This window comes from Callorhinchus milii, unplaced genomic scaffold, assembly GCF_018977255.1.
Source record: "Callorhinchus milii isolate IMCB2004 unplaced genomic scaffold, IMCB_Cmil_1.0 Scaffold3, whole genome shotgun sequence".
Classification (NCBI taxonomy): Eukaryota; Metazoa; Chordata; class Chondrichthyes; order Chimaeriformes; family Callorhinchidae; genus Callorhinchus; species Callorhinchus milii.
The window spans coordinates 88,422,041-88,449,071 of NW_024704744.1; the positions used below are offsets into that span (position 1 = coordinate 88,422,041).

General features: G+C 39.1%; 1 protein-coding gene across 1 annotated transcript in view; it reads left to right on the forward strand.

The window, feature by feature from the left end:
- Positions 1 to 27,031, forward strand: part of ush2a (Usher syndrome 2A (autosomal recessive, mild)) — a 370,702-nt gene that overhangs the window by 110,382 nt on the left and 233,289 nt on the right. The window contains exons 24-29 of the mRNA XM_042333157.1: positions 2,977 to 3,107; positions 10,636 to 10,762; positions 13,122 to 13,223; positions 14,887 to 15,075; positions 21,673 to 21,803; positions 23,100 to 23,376. Coding sequence (XP_042189091.1) covers positions 2,977 to 3,107; positions 10,636 to 10,762; positions 13,122 to 13,223; positions 14,887 to 15,075; positions 21,673 to 21,803; positions 23,100 to 23,376 — 957 coding nt within the window. The remainder of the gene's footprint in view (positions 1 to 2,976; positions 3,108 to 10,635; positions 10,763 to 13,121; positions 13,224 to 14,886; positions 15,076 to 21,672; positions 21,804 to 23,099; positions 23,377 to 27,031) is intronic.

Consider the following 27,031-nt stretch of genomic DNA (forward strand, 5'->3'; position numbering starts at 1 on the left):
ATTACCAATATCATAATTATAATTTAAATTTTAAATGAGCAAAATTAGAAATGTAATAGGTGTAAGCTGAGAAGGGACATTGGTCGAGACTGAATGGGTAGCTGAAATTGTTCTTGGAATGCAGAGTAGATGCTGTAATACTTGCGTGAAAGGAACAGGAAACTAACACAGTTTATACAGTGCTTCATTACGATTGTGGCACAGGGAGTAACAAGTTTGTTTTCAACGTGCGTGTGATCAATTGTAGTCACAGGTCCCCTGTTAATGGGAACGTTTTCTTTGAAAGGAACATTTACTCAGGCACCAATTCAGTCCCCACATTGTGTTTGATTAATAGGAACAGTTGGATAATGGTAATGTTCTGTTCACCATGGGGATGTTCCCATTAAGAGGCTTCCACGATGCGGGGTTCACTGAACTGAAAACAAATCCCTGTTCTTCCTGGCTCACGGGTGTTATTGTATGTAAGATCTCTTTTACTTTTTACAATATGGTGTTAAAAATAACCTTGCATTTGATATATCACTTTTCACGTCAGAAGAACGTATCAAAGCACTTCATAGACTAAACTATAAAGTGTAGTGACTGTGTATTTTGTAGACAAACCTCACTGCCAATTTGAGCACAGCAATGTCCCACAAACAGCCTTGAAGTGAAGGGACAATTTTAATCTGGTGGACTTTTGGCCAGGACACCAGGAGAAACTCTATTCTTTTTTTCAAATAGTGCCATGAGATCTGTAACTTCCAACTGAACAATCAGAACAGGACCTAGGTTAAACGTCTCATCCGAAACACAGCTCCTCCAACAACACAGTACACGCCCAGTGCTGCATTGGAATTTCATGACTAGATTAATGGTGCCCAGCCTTCTCAGTTGGCCAACAATATAAACTTTCTTGATTGCATATTTCCTGAATTACACCAGAAATGTTCTGTGGCATGTAAGTTGGCTGCCACTGGCCTAGATAATATGACTTCAACCTCCCAAAGTGGGGATGAACCCACAATCTTCTAATTCGGGAAGCAAGAGTCTACTAACTAAGCCAGGTTGACTCTCTGACACTAGTGAATAATAGTTAAATCAAGAGATTAAGAGGCTTGTAGCATATCGGTTAGAGCATTCGCCTCGCAAGCGAGAGGACCCGGGTTCTATTACTGGGCAGGATGAAACCTTAAGCAAGTATCCTTACTCCACACGTCTCTGTGTACCAAGCAGTAAGTAGGAACCCAGTTATTAGTTGCTTGGGTTAATAATCCCTTCAAAATTAATTAATTAATAATAATTTGGTCATTCAATCATGACTGTTTGCAGGACACTGCTGTGTGCAATTGACTGCCCACAATATATACAGTCAATTCACTTTACAGTATATTCTGTGAAGCGCTTTGGGACGTCCTCCCGACGTGAAAAGCGCTATATCAAATGCAAGGATTATTATTATTATTATTATTATGATAAGGCACTATATCAAATGCAAGGCTATTATTAATATAAATATTGGCTACTGGGTGGAACCAGGTGCTGCATGATTTGTATCACAACTTTGCGATCCGACTAAATAATGTGTTGAGGTAGAGGCTTGCTGTGAAAAACATTTGTATTACATTGACTTCACGAGTATACTATTGTATTTACCTCATGGAAGTACTGACAAATAAAAGAAGGCAAAGAGTGAGGATTGCTGAACTGGAGTGTTGATTTTAAAATATAATTTGCATTAAATTTTATTGTGGGCACAGAAACAGTGACACAATCTCATAATTAGATTGCATGTTTACTATTGCCTGTAACACATTGCAAAGATTTCAGGGTCAACAGCAAGTTGTGGCATGGATCAGTCCTGTTATGAGAACTGGTTATTACCTTTAGTTATAAATAAAGTTCAACCCCAGGGTCCACGACTGATTCTTGACCATTCTCTCTGGATTAATCAGTGAGTAAAAGTGAAGACATAACTGTGAACCAAAACTGTAAAGGCCAAGGTACTTCTGGCTAGACAAGTATTGGGAAGTTTACTTGTGCTTCACACTGCACGATAACCATTTTGTTCTGATTCGCACTAAAAAAAAGTGACTTGAAAAGAGAAATCAATACTGTGGGAATGATCACACTGACCCTTTGTGTGAACTCAGCAAATTCCACCAGTTCATTGCTTTACCATCACAAAAATATCCTGAGTTCCCTCTATGCAGGATATGACATGAAAGAACTTGTACAGTAAATCGCTGAAACCTTATAGAACTGCTTTGAAATAGTTCCCACCAAAGACTCTAAGTGGAAAAAACAAAGATAAATTTGAAGGAGGGAAAGCAAAGGAATTGAAAATGTGCATGCATGCACTATATTTATGTGGGTATGTATATACAGTACTACATAAAGATGCTCTCGTAACAGACAAGATGTTAAACCACAATTTTATCTCCCTGTTCTTCAAGTGGACATTTAAAATCGTCTGACAGGTTGGAAAGGAGGACATTTCTCCCCTTGTTCTGATCAACAATACTCCACAATAATCAGTATTCACCTCATTGTTACTTGCAGACCGTTGCTGTCTGAAAAATGACTAGCACGATTGCCTATACTTCACAGTTATTAGCTGTGAAGTGCTTTGTCACGTTTTGACAATGAAAATACAAGTTACTTCTTTAACGTGTCAACATTTATTGGAGACAAATTCCGATTGATCAATACTCTTGCAAGAGATAACCAAGTGTTGAGTATTGAAAGAATGGCATAAATGGGCGTAATTATACTGGATATTTAAACTTTCTGGATGATCTGAAGCAGTATATGGCATAACATTTTCATCAATAAAGTGATTGGTTCTTACGTTCCTTCTAATAAAACCACATCAACTCTCGACTCAGCCACCTGTTTATTAATCATGATGCTTTGCTAACTTTAATTACCTCCCACTTCAGAATAAAAAAAAGTATTGAAAATAGCTTTAATTTGATTGTTTCTCTACAATAGGTATTAAAATCAGCTTCAGGACCAGCCAGCTTGATGGTGTGATTCTTTTTGCTGTATCTGTGGGAAACCAAGAAGAGTATGTAGTGTTGCAGCTACGGAATGGACGTCCTTTCTTCCTTTTCGATCCACAGGTACTTGTCAGTCGATAATTATGCCAAGGTTTCAGAGGGATTTTTCCTCCGCATTAAATCATTAGAGAAGGCAAGGTTTAATAATTTAACAATAGTGAAACAATAATGGAGTCATGACAGAATGCTGCCCTAGAATAATGTTGTCACATTTTGATCAGCGTAGGGGCAGGATCTAGAATTTCACAATTGCAGTTGTTTGTCATGTTCAGTCACTGTACGACTTACTAACCGGGAATTGATTTATTCGTAACAATCTTAATTTCTTTCCCCCCCCACCCCCACCAAACAAAGCAATATATGTTGAGAAGCGAGTTTTGCCTGGTTTCCCGGATAACAACCCCTCAAATAAAGTTAGTCATTCATTTTATAGCTATTTGTTGGACATTGCTGTGTGCAATTATGCTGACGCTTTTTCCTACAAATACAGTCACTCCACTTCACAGTAATTCCTGTGAAGTGATTTGAGATGTCCATCTGACATGATGAGGGTCTATACCGAATGCAAGAATTATTATTATTATGATATATAGATACGTGTGATTCATTGAATTAAGAAAAAAGTGAAAACATCAGAAAGAATTTTAAAATGGATCAGCTTTTTTAAAAAAAAACGAATTCATATATATATAATGGTAATGTACTTTTTTATATCTTTGGGCCAATGCAACACATGAATTATTGTTACTGTTGCTTTATGTGAGTAAAGAAATTATATCCTTTGTGGTGGCCTGTAAACCTGTGAAGGATTGGATATAAAGCTGAAAAATAATGCCTACTCAGCATCCTATATACATACATCAGTCTTTTTGTTAAATGTCAGTTGTTTTAAATATAGTCATGTAGTACAATGTCTTGCAGAATCAGCACCTCTTCATATTTAAAAGTTAATAATGAGGTCCTTAGGAAATGGAATAGCTGAATATCTCAGTGGAACAATTTAGCTCATAGGAACAGGGAGGACCATGAAAGACAACTGGAAGCCGATTCGATAACAACCTTTAATAGAGAAGTAGATAGATATTTGAGGAGGACAAGTTTGCAGGGCTATGGGAGAGCGCGGAGCAGTGGGATTGAATTGGATAGCTCTTTTCAAAGAGCCGGCACAGACACGATGGGCCGAATGGCCCTCTTCTGTCTTGTATGATTCTATGAACTGCTGTCCATCTGAATGGTTCCAAAGTTCAAAACAAAACATGAACTGCATTATCTCGTTTATCTTCCCCTCATATTATTTTTTTTTACCAAAAAGCTATCTGATTTCTTCTTGAATCTGTTGACACAATTTATCTCCCGGTAGTCTATTTCACCTATTCAACAACAGCTTGCATTTATATATGCTGACCCCATATCAACCTGTCCGCTCCCTCTACTCAGCAGGCTATGGCCTGCTCCACATCCCCCACCTGGCCTGCTCCACCATCGGATATCGGGCCTTCAGCCTTTCTGCCCCTACATCCACATTTCTCCATCTCGCATTCCCTTTGTCTCGTTCCCTCCCTTGCCTCCTTCAAGGCGTGCCTCAAAATCTTCCTCTTCGACCGTGCCTTAGGCCGCCCTCTCCAATCCCGACCCCCAGCTCGGGTCCAAATCTCTGACTGTCTCGTTTATGTCTCGCTTATTACATTTGTGTAGAACCTCTCACGTCGGGAGGACTGCCTTGTGGGGTGCTATACCAATGTAGTTTTGTATTGTGTATATACTGCTCCCTATGTAAAGTAGGTGAATCTAATGGTCTGTTCACCTTCCCTCTTCTGAGCTTGAGCCTGTGCCTCCTTTATTGTAGATACTGAGATGCTAACCAAACATGTACTTGATAGCATTTGTTTGTACATCACTATGATAAGTCAATCTCCAGGCACACTAAGCCCATGCTTAATTATAATGAGTCACAAATATTTTTCAACTTTCCTGATCAAAAGTTGACATTGTTTTTTGTTAAAAAAAAGTCAATAAGGAGGGAAGGTTCAAAATGTACCTTGAAAAATATATTTTACTAGATTTGGATAACACTCGTTTATGAGGTGAGATGTTTCCTCAGCCATTGTAATAATACCACTTATGGAAATGATTCACCGGTCATTTTAATAGGGGGTTCACACTTAAGGATGTGCCTGAGAGCCAATTGCTCGAGAAAAAGAGTATCTGCCCACATTGAACTGATTGGAGATGCACTGGGCCACATGCAACTCTTTCCTGAAACTGATTGGAGAGACCCCTGGAGACAAGGTGATCCAATTCATGAATTTTACAAACTTCTGCATGATCTTAAATTTCAAGGCAAAATGGTCCTTCAGGCTATAGAATTTTGGGCCAATTGCACATACAGTATTAATCATAAATATAGTTATATAGAAATGCAACAACAAATACATCACATCCCATGAGGAGAAATAACTTGAACCTTTAATCACAAACTACATCATTTTCAATATACTTATTAGAAGTCCTGAAGGTTAGTGTAATCTTAAGAACTGTTACACATTTGGAATATTTTACTAATATTTTAAAAGTGCTAACCAAACTATTGTTAATATAAATGTTATTTGGGCTCATATGAATAAACCTTTATTCAAATTATTGAAATATGTAAGAGGGGTAAAATGAATGTGCTAGTTTTTAAGTTGAACTCGCAGGTCAATAGTTTTCAGATTAAAAATTGTATTTAAAGTGAATACCCCCAAAAGTTATTGCTGGAGATGACATTAAAAAATTTTTTATTGCTCTGAAACAAAAATTAGAGGCAGGCTGGGTCTATTTTCAATGACTTACATGTGTTTTGCTGCAGGTGGAAGTTTAATGATATTGCAACAAACTGTAGGATGCAGACAGCAACAACCTCAGAGATGCAAAATGGTGTTCATAATGCAGCAGTGTGTTCTATGAATTGGCTAGATACACTTTGATGAGATAGCATTCAATAAAATGCTCATTAATTTCATCATTAGCAAGGGTGTGCAAAGAACCGAACCAATTCCTGTGTCATGCCCAATTAACATCCCATGGTGGAAATCCCATTAGTATTGTTGAATTCACTAATGGGAAAACTAATGGGCATGCTACCTGGGGACATTAATTGGCCATGACACTAGTTCTGGTTTTAATTACTGGACTAGACTAATGTAATGGGTGTTTGTCAAATGGCAAAGTAGTAAATTTGTAATATAAATGCCAGCAACAGATTGTAACTTACCAAATATGTTTAGATACAATAGTGTATTGAACGAAAGCAGTTAAGTGCAAAACTTGCACTTAGATATCAGTGACTAAATAGTAACGTGCAATCCATGAAACATATTTGTGTCATGGAGTTATCAGATAATTCATGTATGTGTTCAAAATGCATTGCTTCTATATTTTTGCCCTTTCCATTAAATTTAACACTCAACTGAGCTTCTCATCTAGAGCTTGATTTTGCTTCACTGGATTGAAAATAGCCAAATTTAGATTAATTTGTTTAGGGTCCAGTCTGCTGCCCACCTTGGGTATTCAACTATTTCTTACACTATACTTTATGGGGATGAAATACTTCTGATTGGTAAAACTGGGTATACATCTCATTTAGTCACTGTTATGAGATACTATTGATGAAATCTGATTCAGTATTTTCTGATGGCATTAGCTCTGATGGTAGAAAAAAGCAATAATTGCAGAATGCAATGTGAAGGTAATTGTTCCATGTGGGGTTATATGCACGAATATGTGAACTGTAATCCTGGTGGCTTTTTGGCATGTGTTCAAGTTACTGCTGGTATTTTGGGCAACAGAGTGCAGAGCAGGAGGTGAGTGGCCACACAATCTGCTGATAGTTACCCAGGACTATAACATGCAGTTAAAAATCCGTCATGAACAGCTAACAGTTTTTTTTGCTGTTTGTGCCTCGTGCAGCATGGGGTCAGTACATTGATTTGGTTTAATGTTGCCTGGTTGCAAATGGAAATGTACATGACATATTCATGACAAAACAGACCCCAAAAAATCAAGAGCGCAAGAATCCTAGATCCAGATCGCAAGGCCAGATAACTGGATATGATGGTTAAGGGGATAAAGAATGAAATTAGGTGTATATATATTATATGTATTCAAAATAAGATGCTGGAAGTAGAGGCAATGGTGAAACTGGTAATGACGATGTGTTAGGAATCAAAGAGATGCAGCTAAACCAAGAGGATAGAAGTGAATACAATTACAAGGATTAGGGCATTCAGGAAAAATCGGAGGTTTAGGAAAGCTGGAGGGTTTATGTAAGAGACATTTGGGAGGTTAAGGTCATTGATGAACCAACAACGCAGGATTAATTGTGTTATCTTGCCATAGGTCCATGATGATTGCTCCTTAAAGTTTGTCTTATCTACGTCATCAGAATGAGTTCCATGTGTCTGTGTCACTAAACAATTTATAGAACATTATTACAGTTATTTATTGCTTATTTGTTTTTCTGTACACTAAATTCAATGCTGACATAAATGTCCTGCTAACTTTTTCCAATACGGTATACATCATGTTACTTAGCATATCAGCTTTTTTTAAATAGTTACACAATATTATCATGTAACCTGCATTCATGGCTCAATAATCTTCTTACAATAAGCACCTTATGAAATTACAGGAAACTATGCAGATGTTAGACGCAAAGACAGGAACCAGGATGATCCCAAATGTTAGAGGAATTAGCTGTGAGCAATGATTAGACACATTCACCCTATACCTCCTTCTACCTGCAATACAGCCCACAGTTAGTCATGTTAAGGTCACTGCAGCAGCATTTCTGAGGTCTGCATTTATGAATCACAGGTTACTTATTCCAAACCAGTGTCAATCAATGTGATTAATGAAAATCAATGGGTGATTGAGTTTTAGAGTTTCAAATGTAGCACAAAATATGTTGCCAACTTGATCAATTAATATAATCCCATTGTACTTATTATTACATTGTAATAATACCTGATTTGTAATTCAACTCTATAAGCACTTGATCAGAATTGACAAACTAATTGTTGCGTAAATATATACTGTAGTCAGTGCTCAAATGCTTTTCTCCACCTTTGGAAAATCATCTGTCTTGGATCCTACCTCACTCCCAAAAGGAGCTCAAATCTTTGTTCATTCGGATGTTCAAAAGAGTCGAAAGTGCAAATTGACATTCTACATTTTGTGCTTAAATATTTTCTGTACAATAAATTCATTATTGCAGGTAAGTGTAATATGAGCACCACCCCACCCTGCCTGGATGAAATGAGATTTGGGAGATTTTTCTACTTTCAATAACATTTACAGATGCATGGAGACAGAATTTCTCAGAGTCACAGATAATAATAATAATAATAATAATAATCCTTGCATTTGATATAGCGCTTTTCACGTCGGGAGGACGTCCCAAAGCGCTTCACAGAACACATTGTAAAGTGAATTGACTGTATTTTTTTGTGTGGGCGAACGCGGCAGCCAATTGCGCACAGTATTGTCCCACAAACAGTCGTAGATTGAAAATGACCAATTTATTATTGTTTTTTGTTTTGGAGGGATTATTATTAGGCGTGTGGAGTAAGGAAACTTGCCCAAGGTTTCGCCCTGCCTGGAATTGAACTCAGGTCTCTCGCTTGTAAAGCAAAGTGAGTGCTCTAACCACTGAGCTACAGGACTCCACCTGTAGCTCAGTGGTTAGATACAATCAGAAATACTGAATACAGTAGGAAAGTTATTTTCTCCCTATTGTAAAATTGTAGTTTCTTCAAGCTCTCCCTCAGGTTTCCTGCAGTGACTAAAATAACGGACAGGCATTCTGCTCTTAGTCTCCACCAAAGACTATTTAACCAGCAACAAGGTAAGAAGTGAATGAGAACCTGTGATTTTTCGTTCTACACTATGGTGAAGAAAACAATTTCTGTTCAGTGCCTCTCTCCGATTAGGTATGTGGTGAGTTGTCAGCAAGACCCTGACTTACCATTGGACTTCATAATGAGACTTTGGTTTTCAGTTGAGAAATAATATTTGCATACCCCTATTGTAAATCTGAATCTAATACTGAGATTGTATTGGAACGCATGTTTAATGGGTGTTGCAGAAAACCCAATTTACTAACTGCTTGATATAGTCGAAATGTAAGTTTAACGCTGAGGTAGTGGCTTTGAAGATGACCAGATATTTAGATTTCTGTTTGCAATATGGCAGTGTAATTGTAATTCATTGCTTAAGTGTTAGAACCTTTGTAATCATGAAATGCTATGTTTCTTCAGCTTCTGACTGAAATCAGTTGAGAACATTCAGGAACATCAAGCAGGAATAAGTGAAATAATATTAATGAAATATGCTTCTAACTTTTCTATTTCATTTTTAAAAAATCTACAATTCAGTTTTATGCTTATGGGGCATTAATTTGCAAGAATTCTGGCATTATTACATCTTTGTAATAATCATGGCCAACATGTTCCAGAAACCTATTTAATATTTTAACACAAAGACACCAACTGGCATGAAAACACAGCGAGCTTGGCCTCTTTTTGCTAAAGTGTTCAATTGCTATTTATTGTTTTCTGGATCTTCGATTGAATGTTAATATGCAAACCCCCTGTACAATGATGCACATTAAAGGAAAGTGCATTGTCCATTTCTACTAATTTTCTTTAGCAAAAAAAACTAAAATGGGTTGCTCGTAAGTGAAACACCACATGAACCTCAGTGGAACACCTTGTCAGCTCAACTGGATAAATGCATTCCTGACTTTAGAACATGTTTACAATGTCACACCTGGACTACTGTATATAGATCAGGTTTCTGTCAACGTAGCGGCTTCCCAGTTCCAAAATGCAATGTAGTTAGCCATAAAGCTGATTCCCAGTGTGTCTAGGATGACTAGATAAGGTAGGACTTTATAGCTTTAAAAGAGATGTTTCAGATGGAGCTTTATGGAGGTAGTTAAGCGGCTAAATGGGATTGTGAAAGTAAACTCAGAATAATATTTTCAGATATGCTAGGCAGCAGGACAAGAGAGCACAGGTTGAGGATTGTGAGGAGCAATTTTAGGAAAGACATTTGGAAAGGTATGATCGAAAGGGTGATATCAACCAGGTCAAAGGCTCAGATTAACAAAAGCAGTTTGACGTTGTAATGGGTAATGGGTGCTAACCTGAAAGGATGAGATTAAATGGGCTGAAGGACCTTCTTCATCTTGGCACTCGTAGTATCAATCAAGGATCTATGTGCTGTAGTATTGTTTGTGCACGCCCCAAAACTCTGGAACTCTCTCTTGATCCCTCCACCTTGCCCCACCTTTAAATCCTGCCTAAAAAATTTCCTTTTTGATCGTGCTTACAGTCATCTCCACCCTTCCTCTCCCCCTGGCTCTTTGTCAGACTCTGTGAAGCATCCGGGACGTTGCCCCATATGTAGGGCGCTATATAAATGCAAGTTGTTGTTGTAGAAGGGTTGGCTATGATTTTTTTCTTGATATTCATAATGTGTTAAGCAACTTTGCTCAGTCACTTTAGTTGATCTTTATCCAAGTAAGTATACTTGTGTTGTATTTTGACAGGGTTCTGCTGTTGCAATCACTCCTATTAACGATGGAAGACAAAAATTCAACGATAATCAGTGGCATCATATAACTGCTACAAGAACTCGGGCCGAGGGAACTATAGTTGTGGATGGCCAGTATAAAGGTGATATATTTAAAAGATAACATCCAATAGCATGTAGTGTGCTGGGCAATAAATGTCACATTCCCCAAATTGAAGCATTGAAGATATTCAATCTGAGTACCCTCCGCATTGCAATGCTGTTGTTATTCCACAGTGCAGATGTGATTACTGAAAAGAAACCAAAAGTGTATTTGATGTACAGTATCATGGATACCTCTCATGTGGTTTGTAAATCCAAGTCCATTGGTAACGTATATTCAAGAATAATGGCACTATACAAATATACACTATCCCTTCTATTTACAGGTACATTTTTGAAAATGTCACTACTGTTATTTATGTTCACCCTGTGGACCTTTGCTCTCAATTTTTGTTTGAAATTTTGTTCCTATCACTGCCCAGCCCTATCTTGTTGTGAATGATGGTCAACCCATTTCATCTGCCTAATCAGATGGGTGTTAAAGATCTCATTGAACTATTCAAAAAGAGAAGGGAGTTTCTCATGCTATCCGGGTCAACAATCCTAAGATAAAATTGGCCATTCATTTTATAGCTGTTTGTGAGACATTGCTGTGTGCAATGCATCTCTTATCAATGAAAATGTGTCCTTTATCGGTTATTATGTCACATGTACATGTGTCCATCAGGTCAGATGCATACTGACGAGAACTGTATGAGATGTTATGAAAAATGAGTGTTAAAATCACATCCTCAACATGTGAATTTCAATATAGCAACAAGGAATGCTATTCTATCCTACTTTTACATGTTGTATGAGTAACATCATGTATGTTGCGTAATATTGGGCAGTAACCTCAAACACCAATTCCATTTAACAAACAATACACAAGAGATTTCATCCATGCAAATAGATATACTCGTCAAAAATGAGTCAAGCGTTCCACTCCTAATCTCTTTACTATTGAAGCAGAAATTACTTTCTTCAGCAATATGAATTGGGTGTATGTTCATTATACAAATGTGTGAAACACAGCTAAATGTTATCCACTTATCGTCATGTTCTCTTCATTTACTCAGATAATACAGTTACACCAATTGGGGGTGCAAAATGCAACATGTAATGTGAGAAGTATCACCAGTCATAATTAATACATCACCAAAAATTTCAGTTCCCAAAAGGAACTTTAATTATGGAATGATTTGGTTGTGAACATAATGAAGATGACCTTCCCCCCTGCACTTTAGCATTGTGTAGAACAAAAATAATGAAAACACTTTAAATAAATATATTCCCTTTAATTATTGCAAAATTATACATTCTTTCATTTTCAAACAAATGTTCATTTGTGTAAAACACTTTGAGATGTTCTCTGAAGCACTACATACATGAAAATTATCATTATATTTAAAAAGGTTGCAATTATACCACATTAATATTGAACCATTTCTAACTTCCAACACTTGAATCACACAATCCTTTTCCATTTCAGTGTTACCAATAATAATAATGTTCCAATAGAATTTAGCACGATAAACAGGAATAGAATCTAGCCCTAGTTGCATCCTCCACCACTGCCCTCTTGCCTTCACAAACAACAAAAACAAACTACCCAGTCAGAACTGAATCATTGTGCTCTACAATATTTTGTAACATTTTAGCTTGGTTTGGCTTTCATAACATTTCATGCTCTCACAAAGTATATTAATCATACAACATTAATAATGAACCATTTCTATCTTCCAACACTGGAATCACACAATCATTTTCCATTTCAGTGTTACCAATAATGTTGTAATATCCTTTGTTCATGCTCTCACAAAGTATATTATCCTATATGCTATAATTTGTTCTATAATTTTGCTTCCTGTGTATTACATGAGAGGATTCGGTCAGAATGACCCTACGATTGACTCCCTCCATTTTTCAATCACTGTAATTCCACTGCTATTTTTGATTCCCATTAACGTTGTTTTCATTTTATTGTGACCATAGCATAATAAAAAAAAGGATGGTAGAAAGAGTTAATAAAAGGCTATAAACTTAACCTCATGATTCTGAGGATATGCATAAATTACTCAAGTCTTACTGCATGATATATGATTATTAATTGACTGACAGTGAATTACAAAACCATGATTCAAACAAATAGCTTTGGTATTGTTATAAAACAGAAGAGCGATTATTAACTTTACTTTTAGTCCATGTTCTGCCCACTTTGCAGAATGATCGCTTTTGGCCCAAATAAATTATGTCATCTCGCCTAAATTAAAGTCACATTTTTTTTTGTTTCAAGTTAAGGTAAACCAGGCAAGTTCTTTGCAATTGAATAACATTCGTTATTAAAATGACGGAAGCTTTAAGCGTTGAATGTTACATTTAGCACATCACTGAATTTGCACTGTTCACAATCTTGTTTAGGTTCAGCATTGGCACCTAGTGGGAACACTATAATTGGAGATAATACAGGAGTGTTCATTGGAGGACTGCCACAGGACTTTAACATTCTAAGGGATGACGCAGGTATTTCTGATTCATTACGATTTGATATTTGGTAAATTCCTATACTGCAGTTACTATTTGATTTTATTCAGTGTTAATAAGAGCTGACACAAGGTGTGTCGCTGTATTTCTGTCTCAATATTGTTTGCCATCAATACTCTTGCTTGTCCTTCTTCTAAAGATATTTGTAAAGTTATTTTGAAATAGATTTGAATATAATACTGCCCAGAATTGGAACACACTTGCTCCCTCTCTATTTCTTCACATTGAAAATGTGGTGTGGTCCATTCTCTTACACTTATATCTGGTCATTGTTGACTCATTGGTGGCTCGTGTGGAGTATAAATACTGGCATGGTCTGGTTGGGCTGAATGTACTGTTTCTGTGCCTTATCATCACTCTACGTAACCCATAACTGGTTGACACAAGGCACGATTGCAGCAATAAGACCCAGAGCGGAACAGATTTTTCTTTTCCTTTGCTTGAGAGAAGACTGCTTCCTGGTAACCGTGTTGTGAATTGACAAACTCACCCAGCTATGGAAACAGAGTTCACATTACAAGTTACCCTTTGGCGCTTGGATCCATAAAATTCTGGGCATGGGGGACTCTAAATACCTGTGCTGACAGAACCACCAATACCAAAGGCGAAAATTAACAACTTGATGCTGTCAAAAAGAATGACCCATGTATATTTACTGCCTGACCTTACCCATTACAGGATATTTAATTTAAGTAGGCATGCTTGTGCATTATTCATCCAGTTAGTTATGTGTATAAGGGTCTAAACATTTAACAAAACACCAGAATTCATCAGTTTATTTGGGCCATTTATTAAATCCAGTGAAACAAGTTTCTTATTCCTGTGGTATGTCGAGCGATAGCAAAACGAAAACAACCAAATGATTTCTTGATATAATCCGAATTGTTAAAAGTTCTTCATCTCTACTTCAGAAGGCTTTTATTGTTGTTTTTCTTCTGCACATTTGTTCGAGATCTACTTCAGCCACATTATTTAAAAGAATTTAATGTTGCAGCATTTGAGATCAGGAAAAACACGCGCACATGTTCAACTTCTTGGAAAGCACACACTGCTGCAGTGAATTTGAGATCAAGTGGGGAAAAGGTGAAAAGAATAATGAAACATTTTTGGTCAAATTTCATTTGCATTTAAATGGTAGCATTTAAAATAATGTTTTCTTCATGACATTGGGAAAAGGATGATTCTGTTAAATGATTCTAATGGAACATCAAGAAATTTCACCTCATGGTACTGCATATTTTAATTTTGCAGATTATGCCAACAGAACATTAAATTAAAGAAATGAGGGCAAGGTTTAAAATCCTGTGCATTTTATTTTTCTTACCTGGAATGTGTCTAAAAGCTTCATGTAATGTGTAATTCATTGAGCCAAAATTGAAAAGAATACATGATGTAAATTCATAATCTATCAACCAACTTCCTTGTCCTCCGTAAACCTACGTCTGTAATGTAAAATTCAGAGCAATTAAATGTGCGCAAGAACAGTACAGTTCATTAAAAATCAAAGAGGTTGCGTGATTACAGTTAGAGGTTGTAACGAAAAGGAACGATGTTTTGTAATTATTCATTGGTATGATTGGCTGTCTGACAAAGAATACAACATGCTGTACATAATGGATCTGTTGATGCTTGATCTGCTAAGGTGATGCAGAAGTGCTTCCAAACGGATTTGTGGGATGCCTTGGTGATATACGTATAAAGAAGAGTGACACTCCTAATGAGGTTTGGGAACCTTTGGACTGGGACAGTGCAGAAGAAAAAGTTGGAGTGTATCACAGCTGGGAAGGCTGCCCCAATGTTCTTGCGGATGGAGCACATTTCCTAGGACAAGGTACCAGTAGTAACTAAGTGCTTTGTGATGTTTCAGGGTTACAGGTGCTACATCAAATGCAAGGTTTCCAGTTGTTAAAACATCTGTTCCCACTGAGGTGGAAAAGAAGTAATGTTGTATTACATGTAGTATTGCTACTCAGTTAAGGTATTTACAAGCAATTCTTGTTTGTGAGTTGTTAATGATTAACTGATGTGCAACATCATGAATTTAATGCCGACAACAATTTACATTTATTTGTACAGTGCCTTTCACATAGATAAAGTGCTCCAAAGCATTTCACACAGCAGAATGGGAACCCCAGCTGGTGTGGGGAGAGCTTGTGGGATGGGTGGGGGCAGGGGAGTGGTTGGGAAGAGGAAGAGGAAAGCACAGTTGAAAAGCAGGTGCTTTAAAAGTGGGGAGGATACGGGCAAAATGGAGAGACTCTGGAATACAGTTCCAGAGAGCAGGGTTGAATGGCTCAAAGCTAGCTCACCAATGGTGGGGCAGATAGGGCCGGAGACGCAAAACAGGCGATCGGAGCGGTGTTCCCAGAGCGAAGGGAGAGGCTGTGGTGGTGGGTTTTGCAGGAGGCCACAGAGCTAGGGATGGGGCAAGGCTGTGTGGGGATTTGAATGCGAGGATGAGGATCTTGGAATTCAAATGGTTATTCTAATATAATGAAAGTGAACTGTTCAATTCAGATAGGTTTGTGTGTACCCAAATAAGAGATTTTCAATAGAAAGTCTCAGCTACGAATCAACAAAAACAACTTCAATTTTAAGGAAACACAAATTACATACAGCTGGAGGAGTGATTTTCCGATGCTCAGATGCACAGTGGCATAAGCTTTCAAACCTTATCAAAAGCAAGGCCAAAGTTTTTGTGATATCAATACTACTCATTGCCAACAAAGTGGAAAGGGAAATTAGATAAAAATTGAAGGCTGTTCCTTTATGTACTTTGGAAGTAGATAAGAATATCACAATATGCAGCATCTTTGATTACTGAGACTGCTTTGATCATCGGGATCAAAGCAGTATTTTTATTTAAAATCCCTTTCTTTAAAACTGTACAGCTTTAGACTTTCTGTAGTTTTATCTGACACTGCCATTTTAAGCTTTTTGGTCTAGAAGGCCAACTGTGGCAATGAAGAGCTTTACTTAATTACTTAGTAACTTGGTTAGTTAAGGCTCCTGGAATCGCACATTAAAAATTGTGATTATATATGTCTATGGCGCAGTGTGACTCCCAGTTAAGTACTGCTACTTTACACTGATTCATAATCCAGTGCTGAAGGTTGAGCCCTTGCAGGATCCAGAGCAGCATTGGAGCGTTTTTAGTCCAGCAGGAGTGTCAGGTCTCAAGATCTCAAGGTCTTTGGTTAAAGCTCTCTGCCAAAAGCTCTTGTGAACACTCCTTGCAACTTGAAACTTCTGTAACTCAGAATAGCCCTGCTACAGGCATCCAAGCACAAAATGGGTACATATACAGTGTTTAATTAATTATTAATTCTCTGAACTCTGGGTAGCGCATCTATTTTTGAATATTTTCGAACGCTTGCTCACGAGGGACTTCAGACCCATTGGTTTTATTTTGGATAGGTTTACAAGCAATTCCTCTTCCTTCATAACCCCAGATTTCAGTTTCAAATGTCTGCGATAGTATATAAATTGTGCATACACACACACACACAAATTCAAACTAAAACTTGGATAAGCACTGCATCTGAAACAGCAGTTTGGGGATCTCAAGGCACTGTGTAGATCAGAAGGAGTGTGTGTGTGTGGTGGAGCGGTGGGGGGGAAACCTTCATTCTTCACTTCTTTTTCCACAAGGAGGGCCTTCATTACTTCCATTACTTCACCTGATAATGATAATGATGATGCACAATTCCCAGTAAGATTTGAACTGCCCCCAAAAAAGGTCAAAAAAGGACAAGGCTATGGGGAGAAGCTAATAAAGAGCTCAGTGAAAAAATTGCCAGATAGTATTAATAAAATCACCCAAAGGGTTACAGAGCTCGAAGGTACAGTTTCATCTAATGAGAATGGGGAAAAAAAAGATAAGATCATTAGCAGGATGTACAAGGAAAAGAGAAAATGAAGAATAAAACTCAGAGACGATAGACCATTGCAAACATGTTGAGAGTATTTTGATTGTTCTGAAAGAGAACAAATATATAATTGATTTTCTATATAAAAAAGTTCCCTTGATACCGAGAAAAAGCGCTTTTCCTTGCCTCGTTGAAAATTGACCTGACCATCCTTTATTTCGGTGTTCAAGCTTGCTAACAAGTCTAAGAACAATTATTACTAATTTAATGTTGCATTAAACAAGTGGCTCCCAAAGCAACAAAGGAAAAAGGAGAGATCGCCTATACTAAAAGTTGATTCTATGTATGTCTAGACATACCTGTTAATCTACAGAGATATAAATGACAATTTGATGGTATTAAAATAATTCACACAAGTTACCAATGGGAGGTTTAATATGTCCTACCCAGCCAAATTCACGATCCTCAATGAGGTATCCACTCACATATTTATTGCCACTGGGAGGTAATGTGGAGTTGAGGCAGAGAGAGATCACAGCCTCAGCACTTACTGACATAGGGCTGACTGCTCCTGACTGGTCTTTTAAAAGTATTCCCGTGGAGCTTTATACATTTTTTCCGTGTTCTTTTCCTATCTACAATCCATCAACTAAACATAACCTAAACTTATGGAAAGACTGAAATTTGGGTGCTATTTTGCTAAATAGTCCTGTAGTGGAGTCCTGTAGCTCAGTGGTTAGAGCACTCGCTTTGCAAGTGAGAGACCTGAGTTCAATTCCAGGCAGAGGGCGAAACCTTGGGCAAGTTTCCTTACTCCACACGCCTAATAATAATCCCTCCAAAACCAAAAAACAATAATAAATTGGTCATTTTCAATCCACTACTGTTTGTGGGACATTGCTGTGCGCAATTGGCTGCCGCGTTCGCCCACAAATATACAGTCAATTCACTTTACAGTATATTCTGTGAAGCGCTTTGGGACGTCTAGAAGACGTGAAAAGCGCTATATCAAATGCAAGGATTATTATTATTATTATTTTATAAATACTAAATGCTGTATTTCACAATTATTCAGAAGCATTCTGCACTAGATAAAAAATGCTTGCTTTGTAGACCATTCATTGCCAATTGCTCCCAAGTTAGCATACTCGCATCTATTTGGAGAATTCACACACCCCACAGTGTATGAATAACGTTCTGTAGGATTGGTGCACCAGAGCAGTAGGATGCCAGCCTGCACCCACTGTTCCCTACATGTCAAAATTTCGGCTCTTAAGCACGTGATTGGAAGTGACCTGCCGTTGTACATTACAACAACAACAACAACAACAAGATTCCATTTATAAAGCGCCTTTCATGTCAGGAGGACGTCCCAAGGCGCTGCACAGTTGGGTCAGGACCCGAGCAGGGGGAAATGGTCAGGGTGAGGGGAGGGAAGGGAGGGAGCGAGGAGGGGGAAATGGTCAGGGTGAGGGGAGGGAAGGGAGGGAGCGAGGAGGGGAAGAGAGTCGAGAGGGGAGCTGAAGGCACGGTCAAAGAGAAAGGTTTTGAGACCGGCCTTAAAGGAGGAGAGGGAGGAAGCGGCGAAGGCACTGGGGGATGGAGTTCCAGAGCCTGGGGGCTGAGAGGCTGAAGGCCCGACCACCGATGGTAGGGCGGTTGGGACGGGGGACGTGGAGCAGACCGGAGCCGGAGGAACGGAGGGTACGGGCAGGTAGGTAGGGGGATAGTAGGTCAGAGAGGTAGGAGGGAGCGAGGCCGTGGATGGCCTTATAGGTGAGGATGAGGATCTTGAAATCAATCCTCTAGGGGATGGGGAGCCAGTGGAGGCGAGCGAGGGTGGGAGTGATGTGGTCCCGAAGCCTGGTGCGGGACAGTACACGAGCTGCAGAGTTCTGAATGACCTGCAGCTTGTGGAGGGAGGTGGCGGGAAGGCGGCGAGGAGAGAGTTCCCATAGTCCAGCCTTGAGGTGACAAAGGCGTGGACCAGGGTTTCAGCAGCGTGAGGGGTGAGGTAGTGCCGTAGTCTGGCGATGTTCCGGAGGTGATGGAAGGCGGTGCCAGTTGTGGTGCGGATGTGAGGGAGAAAGGACATTAATTAATTAATTCTGAAATGGGGAAGATTCGGGGTATGCATGGATTATGCATTAAATAGCCCAGACAGCTTTGAATTTGGTTTAGCTCGGCGGTGTCCAACCTTTTTGGTCAGCCAACAAAATAAATTTACTTGATTGAATATTTCTTGACTTATGCCATAAAGCAAGAAATTTTCAATCAAAGAAAAANCTGGAAACAAAATATAGGTTTAAAACATACTCGCTTGTAGTAGTATGAATGTTTGGTGGGCCGCTTCTTGATGGCACCGCGGGCCATTGGTTGGTCACCACTGGTTTAGTTTATATCTTTGCTATTCATTCAGATTGCTGGGGAAATTAAAAGAAAAATGAACTTTATTTTTCTCATTTGCAAGCTGTGCTTAGGTTTAGCCAAAGCTGGTAATATCTGCTTTATCATAAACTGACTATAGCAAATATAAATAACACAAGTACCATCAGTTTCTAACCCAAGCTGCACATACACAGACACACTTAGCTGCAAATTATAAATTGTATTCAGCTTTTAGTTCAGCCATTGAACAAGTTGCAGTCTGAGCTGTACAGATCAGTAATGAAGTGAGGAAACTGTTGTGAAACACAAAACACTCCTAAGCAGCTACTTTCAACTATCCTTTCTACCCCACATCTCTGCCATGACCTGCTCTGCCTTCCCCCACTTCCGCAACATCGCCCAGTTCCGCAACTGTCTTATACCACAGGTCGCCGATAGCCTTATATACGCTTTCATTACATTGAGGCTTAACTATGCAAACTCATTGCTTGTTGGCTTCACCAACTCCTCCCTCCGCAGGCTGAAGAGCATTCAGAAATCTGCAGCCCGTGTCCTCTCCCGCACTAGGCTGCATGACCCTATCAACCCCATCCTCGTCCGACATTGGCTTTCCATCACACAGAGGATACAGTTCAAGATGCTGGTCCTCACCTTCAAAGCCCTCCATGGTCTTGCTCCCCCCTACCACTGCGACCTCTTAACCCCCTAACATCCCGCTCATTCCCTCTGCTCAGCGGGCTCCAGCCTGCTTTAAGTCCCCCGCCTCGCTCGCCCCACTATTGGCGGGTGGGCCTTCCGCCACTCTGCCCCCACCCATCTGGAATTCCATCCTGCAGTTCCTCCACCTCGCCCCCTCCCTTGCCTCCTTCAGGACTCATCTCAAAACCCTCCTGTTAGACTGTGCTTTCGATCTTCCTGCATCCCCCCTGCCCTCCACCCAACCCGAACCCCAGCTCAGGTCCGAAGCTCTGTCTGTGCAGCGCCTTGGGATGGCCTCTCGAATGAAATGCGCTATACAAATGTAATTTTGTTGTTGTTGTTGTTTCGCCTGAGCTCACATTGCACTGAGGAATTTCCATTGTTCCAGTGTACATCCTTCCCTTGTCCACCTGGGCCTCCCATTGCACCAAGCCTCGAATCCCTATGTGCTGCCATTTCCTTCCAAACAATCCAAATGAATCTGCCTGGGAGGGAAAGAGTTCTCAGCTGTAATCTGCTTTTTAAAAAAAACCAAGCAGACTCCATGGTGTTTTGCCGGTGATACACCTGTTGTCAGGGATGCTATGAAGGAAGGGAATAGTAGTTACCCTTCCACCGAAACTAGTTTCACAAACCTCCTTAGGCATAAAACGCTTCATGTCCAGAAAACTTCTCTCCCCCCACCCTCTGTGACAATAAGCCCATCCTTTTATTTCACTGCCTAAATCAGTCCCCATTGTGCAGCGTGGTTTGGTGAAAGAAATTTGCATTTATCTTTAAAGGACAGCTGTTACTCCCCAGGGGAATAAAATAAATTAAAATGTATAATTGAAAAAAAAATGTGTCCATACGTTTATGCAAAGTTTTGTAACTTATAACATAGAATCGTAATTCCAGTTTTTCTCAGGTTTGAAACATGTAGAAAGACAGCATTGTTATGACTGCACATCTAGAGCATTGAATGGTTATGCAAATTCATTAAGTGCTTCTTATTAATATGTTTTCTGATTGTCTTAAGTATTATTTGCACTGAAATTACCAGCACTATCTCTGTGATTGGCCATCATTACTGAAATCATGGCTAACCAGTTAGTAAATGTGCTCATCACAAACACACTCTAAAATACTACATATACAAGGGTCATTAGCTTGCTATTCAGTGTGTTTGTTTCCAGTAACTCTGAAGTGAAGGAATATTCGTAAAGTTTACTGATTACAAGAATTCTAAATTGATCAGTAATAAAAATGTTCATTATATCCTTGGCTCAAAACATGAAACTGTACAGAATGACAGATTATTGTTCATCTAGAAAAATAGCCTTTACAATGCACATTTTATTACCTTCAAAAATTAGTCTGTAAGTAGCAAGTGGTATATCTTGTTATTCGTATAAGCATTCACTGTCTTTATGGGTCAAATCATTTATAATTATCAAGTATCTTGCTTATCACCTGTATTCCATATCTTTCAGGGTACTTAGAGCTCTTTTCAGGTGTTTTTTCTGGTGGAAAGCAATTTGAGATTTCATTTGAGTTAAGGACAGACCAACTAAATGGCTTACTTCTTTTTGCCTACAATAAAGGAAGGAAGACGTATCTTGCTGTAAGTCTTTCATTAAGAGATTTTTGCACAGTTAATAAGCAAACTCACGTTCCTCACAACTACCATAGGTTGGAGTAGTGGTGACGTGGCATCATGATATTTTATTTTGTAAATTTATATGTGTGTTTACATCTATCAGATGATCTGATTATTATCTGTGCGCTTGTGTAGAATAGGTAGAAAACCAGCAGTTTATATAGCACCTTTCATTTCTGGACGATGTCTCCAAGCATTTCACATGACTGACTGGAAGCCCGAGCTGGTGGGGGTGGGGAGCTCGGAAAGGAGAAGAAATGGACAAAAAAGGATATGCAGCCCATCAACCTTCAAAATACAACACAAAACCTATCATTGTTCTTTCATGGGCTGTATTGAATTTACTTTTTTTTTGACAGTTTTCAATGAAAAAAAATGTCCACTTTCATAAACTTCTAAGAATCAGGGTAAGCAGGGTAGTCAGGATTTTGAAACAGGATCTGGCTGAGTATACCATTTCATAACATTTTTGCTGGTTTTAGGAATTTGGGGCACTTTTATCAGCTGCATGGGGTGAAATTCTATCTGGGTCTAGATTTTAGACTATTTATGTAGCTTTTCAGGAAATCCAGAATTTGGCAAATTCTTGAATGCAGCCTTGATGTTGAAGCTGTGTCTTTTAAGACACAATAATAAGTAATAATAAGAAAATAAAAATCTGCATTATTGAACGTGTTTCCTCATTGGCTCCTCTGATAGCAACAATGTCACACAGATACCAGGCAGTTTTTAATTACCCAGCTTTTAATTACCCAGAGGGTAATTAAAAACATACAGTCACTCCACTTTACAATATACCCTGGGAAGGGCTTTGCAGCATCCTCTCGACGTGAAATGTGCTATCCCAAATGGAAGGATTGTTATTATTATTTTTAATTGTTTTGTTAGACTAAGTCAAGGATTATTGCACTTTTTTTAATGTTCAACATTACAGTTTATCGGTATTCCAGTGCACATTTTAGAAAGGTTTGGGAGGTTTTATTATTTAAGATGTGTTTTGACAGCTTAACTACACATCAGCCACAACTATTTTATTGAGAATTCGAGAACTACATCAGTCTTTATGATTTTATTGCTAATTGCTATATCTAGTCATTTCAAACCTGTGGAAATTAAAACGCATTAACACGTTTTCATGATGTGCTTCAAGTGGTTCAGTAATTTACAAGATTATAACTACTGTATTAGTTGAATGGAAGGGGGTGGGGGAATTCAGTAAACATTTTAAATTGTTTTTACATTTGGATTATGATCCTCCAGGCTGAATTACATAATGGAACTCTGAGCTTCATGTTTAACACCAATTCAAGTGTGACCCGGGTTGACCTTTGGTTGGGACTCTCTTACTGTGATGGAAAATGGAAAAGTGTTGTGCTCAAGAAGCATGGCACAATGGCGTCAGTGAGCGTGGATGGACAGATGGAGAACAAGCTGGTCTCCGATAATGAAGAGGAGCTGTACATAAACTCTCCAGTTTATCTTGGTGGAATCCCAGCTGAGAAAGAAAGCTTTTGCACAGAATGTGCTCCACAACAAGGTTTGTGAAGTTTTATACAGATTGATTTTATGATTTAGAAATTGGTTTTCAAAATACTATGATTGTTCTGGTGGGTGGGGGGTGAAGTGGGAGGAGTCATTATTTTACCCTTTGAGATGACGTAAGCTGGAGGAACAGCTGTCTGCTTTTCTCTGTAGTTTATGACATGCCTGTTGATTTCCATGAAATTATATAGAACGCTACAGCACCTAAACAGGCCATTCAACTGAACTAGTTCACTCCAGTGTTTATATTCCCTGCCTCCTGATCTCCTCTCCCATATCCCTTCTTTCCCTTCTCCCTTGTGTATTCATCAAGTTTAGTCAACTCATCACAGTGGATTCTTTTAATTAGTCAGAACTGTAATACTTTTACGAGGCATTTCAATAGTGACCGTGATTCTTCCCACTGGCTCCTGATGACCATACAAGCCAACATCCTAATGGTAACAAAAACAGAGATCACTGGGAACACTCAGCAGGTCAGGCAGCATCTATGGAGAAAGGAAAGTGGGTCAACATTTCAGGTCCTTGACCCTGACGAAGGATCAGCCCCAAACTGAGTGTTCCCAGCGATCTCTGTTTTTGTTTCATATTTCCAACATCTGCAGTATTTTGCATTTTTTCTCCCCTAATGATAGGGCTGCATGGTGGTTGCCTTCAAAATACACAGTCACTGTACTTTGAAATAAATCTTGTGAAGTGCTTAGTGATGTCCTTTCGACATGAAAAGTGCGATGTCAAATGCAATTATTATTGGGATAATCCTAGTTGGCCAAGCAGCAAGACAATTACCAATGGTTCACACCACTGAAATGCACAATTTTAGCCAGTAAATTTCTAATATTGGCTCAACATGCTGTTTTGCAATGATATATTGGCATCCTCAGGTTGTGGCCCTTCAGGGATGAATGCACATTCCAGAAATTGCGATTGAAATACAATTTGTGGTGAGTTTCTTTGTGTTTGGAACCAGAGATTCTTATGTATGGCAAGAGCATGCCACACAAGTCAGGCACCCAGCTGACCAAATCAATTTATTTGAATACGGATTCTTATTAAAAGGCTTAAAAAGCCCCACAGGACTTTTTCCCCACCCATTTTATTCCATTCATATGCTTCCCATCAGCACAACTGGTATTCTATCTTGGAGGGCAGGAAGGTCCGCTGATTTCTTCCTGACTAGTCAGCAAGAGGCACAATTTGGACAGAGTGAATCAGATAATTTTAGCTGTCCTCCCTCGAGATGAAACAGTGGCAGTGTATCTAACAGCCTGACTTTGTATGAATACAACTCACTAAACTGAGGCAAACAAGTTTGAATGACAGGCAGCTCAGACTGAAAATCACCACTTCCTGATTGGGAATCACGTACTTAACTGGTAAAGCTACTGAACCACCCTAAGGCTTGTGTGTGGTCTAAAACTTCCCTCTATGATCCAATTAGAGCCTCATAGACATTTTAATTTGTGTGTCAGATCCTACAGGCTTTGCTTCGGAAATGTATGCAAGTCCTATGGAATATTAAGGGATTTTAAATATTTTAACGATGGCATTCGAGTCAGTTTTCAGGACTGAAAAATATTTTTGGAATTTTCCTACTGTGGTTGCTCGCTGGTTGTGACAAAAGATTTAATTATTTCCTTGAAAGGCCCTTTTCAGCTTTTCTAGTGCCACCTGCTTTTGTCATCCTTATTCTTTTAGTCAAATGACCGTTACAGAGAAGACTGATCCTCTCAGCTGGACTACTCTAACGCCCTCCTCGACGGTCTCCCCTCCTCCACTATTCACAAAATCCAGCTCATTCAAAACTCCACCGTCCACATTCTCACCCGCATCAAACTCCGCATCCCCGATTACTCCAGTCCTTGCCAAACTCCACTGGCTCCCTGTCACAGAGTGGATCGACTTCAAGATCCTCACTATAGTGTTTAAATCCCTCCATTCCTTGGCACCTCCCTATCTCTCTAACCTCCTCTCTCCTTGCAGCAGTACCCGCTGCTTCTGTTCTACTGGGTCCAGCCTCCTCTACGTCCCCCAAATCTTCCGCTCCACCATCGGCGGCTGAGCCTTCAGCCACTAAGTCCCGAAACTTTGGAACTCCCTCCCTCAACCCCTTCGCCTCGCCACCTCCTTCCACATCTTCAGGTCGGGCCTGAAGACCTTCCTTTTCGATTGCGCCTATGGTCACCTTCCCCCTCCCCCTAGCTCGGCCTTGGGCTCCACCATTATTAGCGCTCTAAAACACCGCCTGGCATGAAGGCCGGTATATAAATGCAAGTTGTTGTTGTTGGTATTATGGTAGATGACTGGCAATATTGCTCAAAGGTGGGCAGTATGAATAATATGTATTCTTAATTGCTGATTGGTTTTATAATACTTTATATCTTTCATTTTATCACATTTTAATGTTGTGTTATTTAAACAAATTAAATGGCGCTATGAAAAAAATAAAACCTCAGGAAAAATAAAACCTCAGGAAAAATGGAAAATATTATTAGTATCAGACAATGCTTAGACATTCTGAAAAATAGTTTGAAAACTTTGTCAAATGGTGTTGAATCTCTATCAATTGTTTGCTGATGTTTGACACATTTAAAAACGTGCTTCTGCAACACCCAAATTTGGTTGAACAAATAAATATACAGTAAACACATTATACATTATTTCGTAATTTCCCTTGTGTTTTTTCTTACCTAATTCAGCTTTATTTTGATCCTACTTTTAAGTCTCATTTTCCAAGTTTGTTGTTGCAACAATGTTCCCTAGTATGCAAGTGATCTGCCCATAGCTCTCTCTAAATGCTATTTTCAAGGAGGCTGCAACCTACAAAAGAGTCTATTGTAACGGATTTGTTAAAGCTCCTTTCACTTCCGGAGAACCTCTCAAAATGCTTTAAGATCTGCTGTTTAGGATTTCAACAGGAGATCCTAAAGCATTTTGAAAGGTTATGTATTTTGTAGGTGATTGAAGCAGCCAATTTGATTGCAGCATTGTCCGGCAAAGGGGAGACAATTTTATCTGGGAAATTGTCAGCCAGTATACCGGCTGAAACTGCCTTCTCCTTTTGAGTAGTGTCATTGGATCTTTAACGCCTACCTGATCCGGCAGACAGGACCTCAGTTTAACATCTCTTCTGAAGGCCAGCACCTCCAACAATGCAGCATCACCCTGGCACTGCATCAACGTATCTAATTGACTGTAGGAGCTCAAATCCCAACTCAGAAGATTCAGAGGGGACATTGCTAGTATGCTAGTATAACAAAATATACAGTCAATTCACTTTACAGTATATTCTGTGAAGCGCTTTGAGATGTCTCGAAGATGTGATAAGGTATTATATCAAATGCAAGGTTTACTATTATGCTTGAATGCTGGTGTAATACACATAACCAGCTTTCAAATTCTCTACTTTTCAACTCTCTATGTGAAAGAGTGTCTTGACTCAGATCACTGTCTCCCTGACGGCATGCTCAAGTTTTAAGAATTTGCAAAGCAACAAATTTTGAATGTAAAACTCCTTATTGTTCAAGAATCATACCAGCAGCAAATGAGGAGCATGAGGAGGCCATTTGGCCCATTGAGCATATGCTGGTGGAAGCTCTTCCACTGGAGATAACTATTAAAATCCCAGTTTCCTGTTCCTTCTCTGTAGT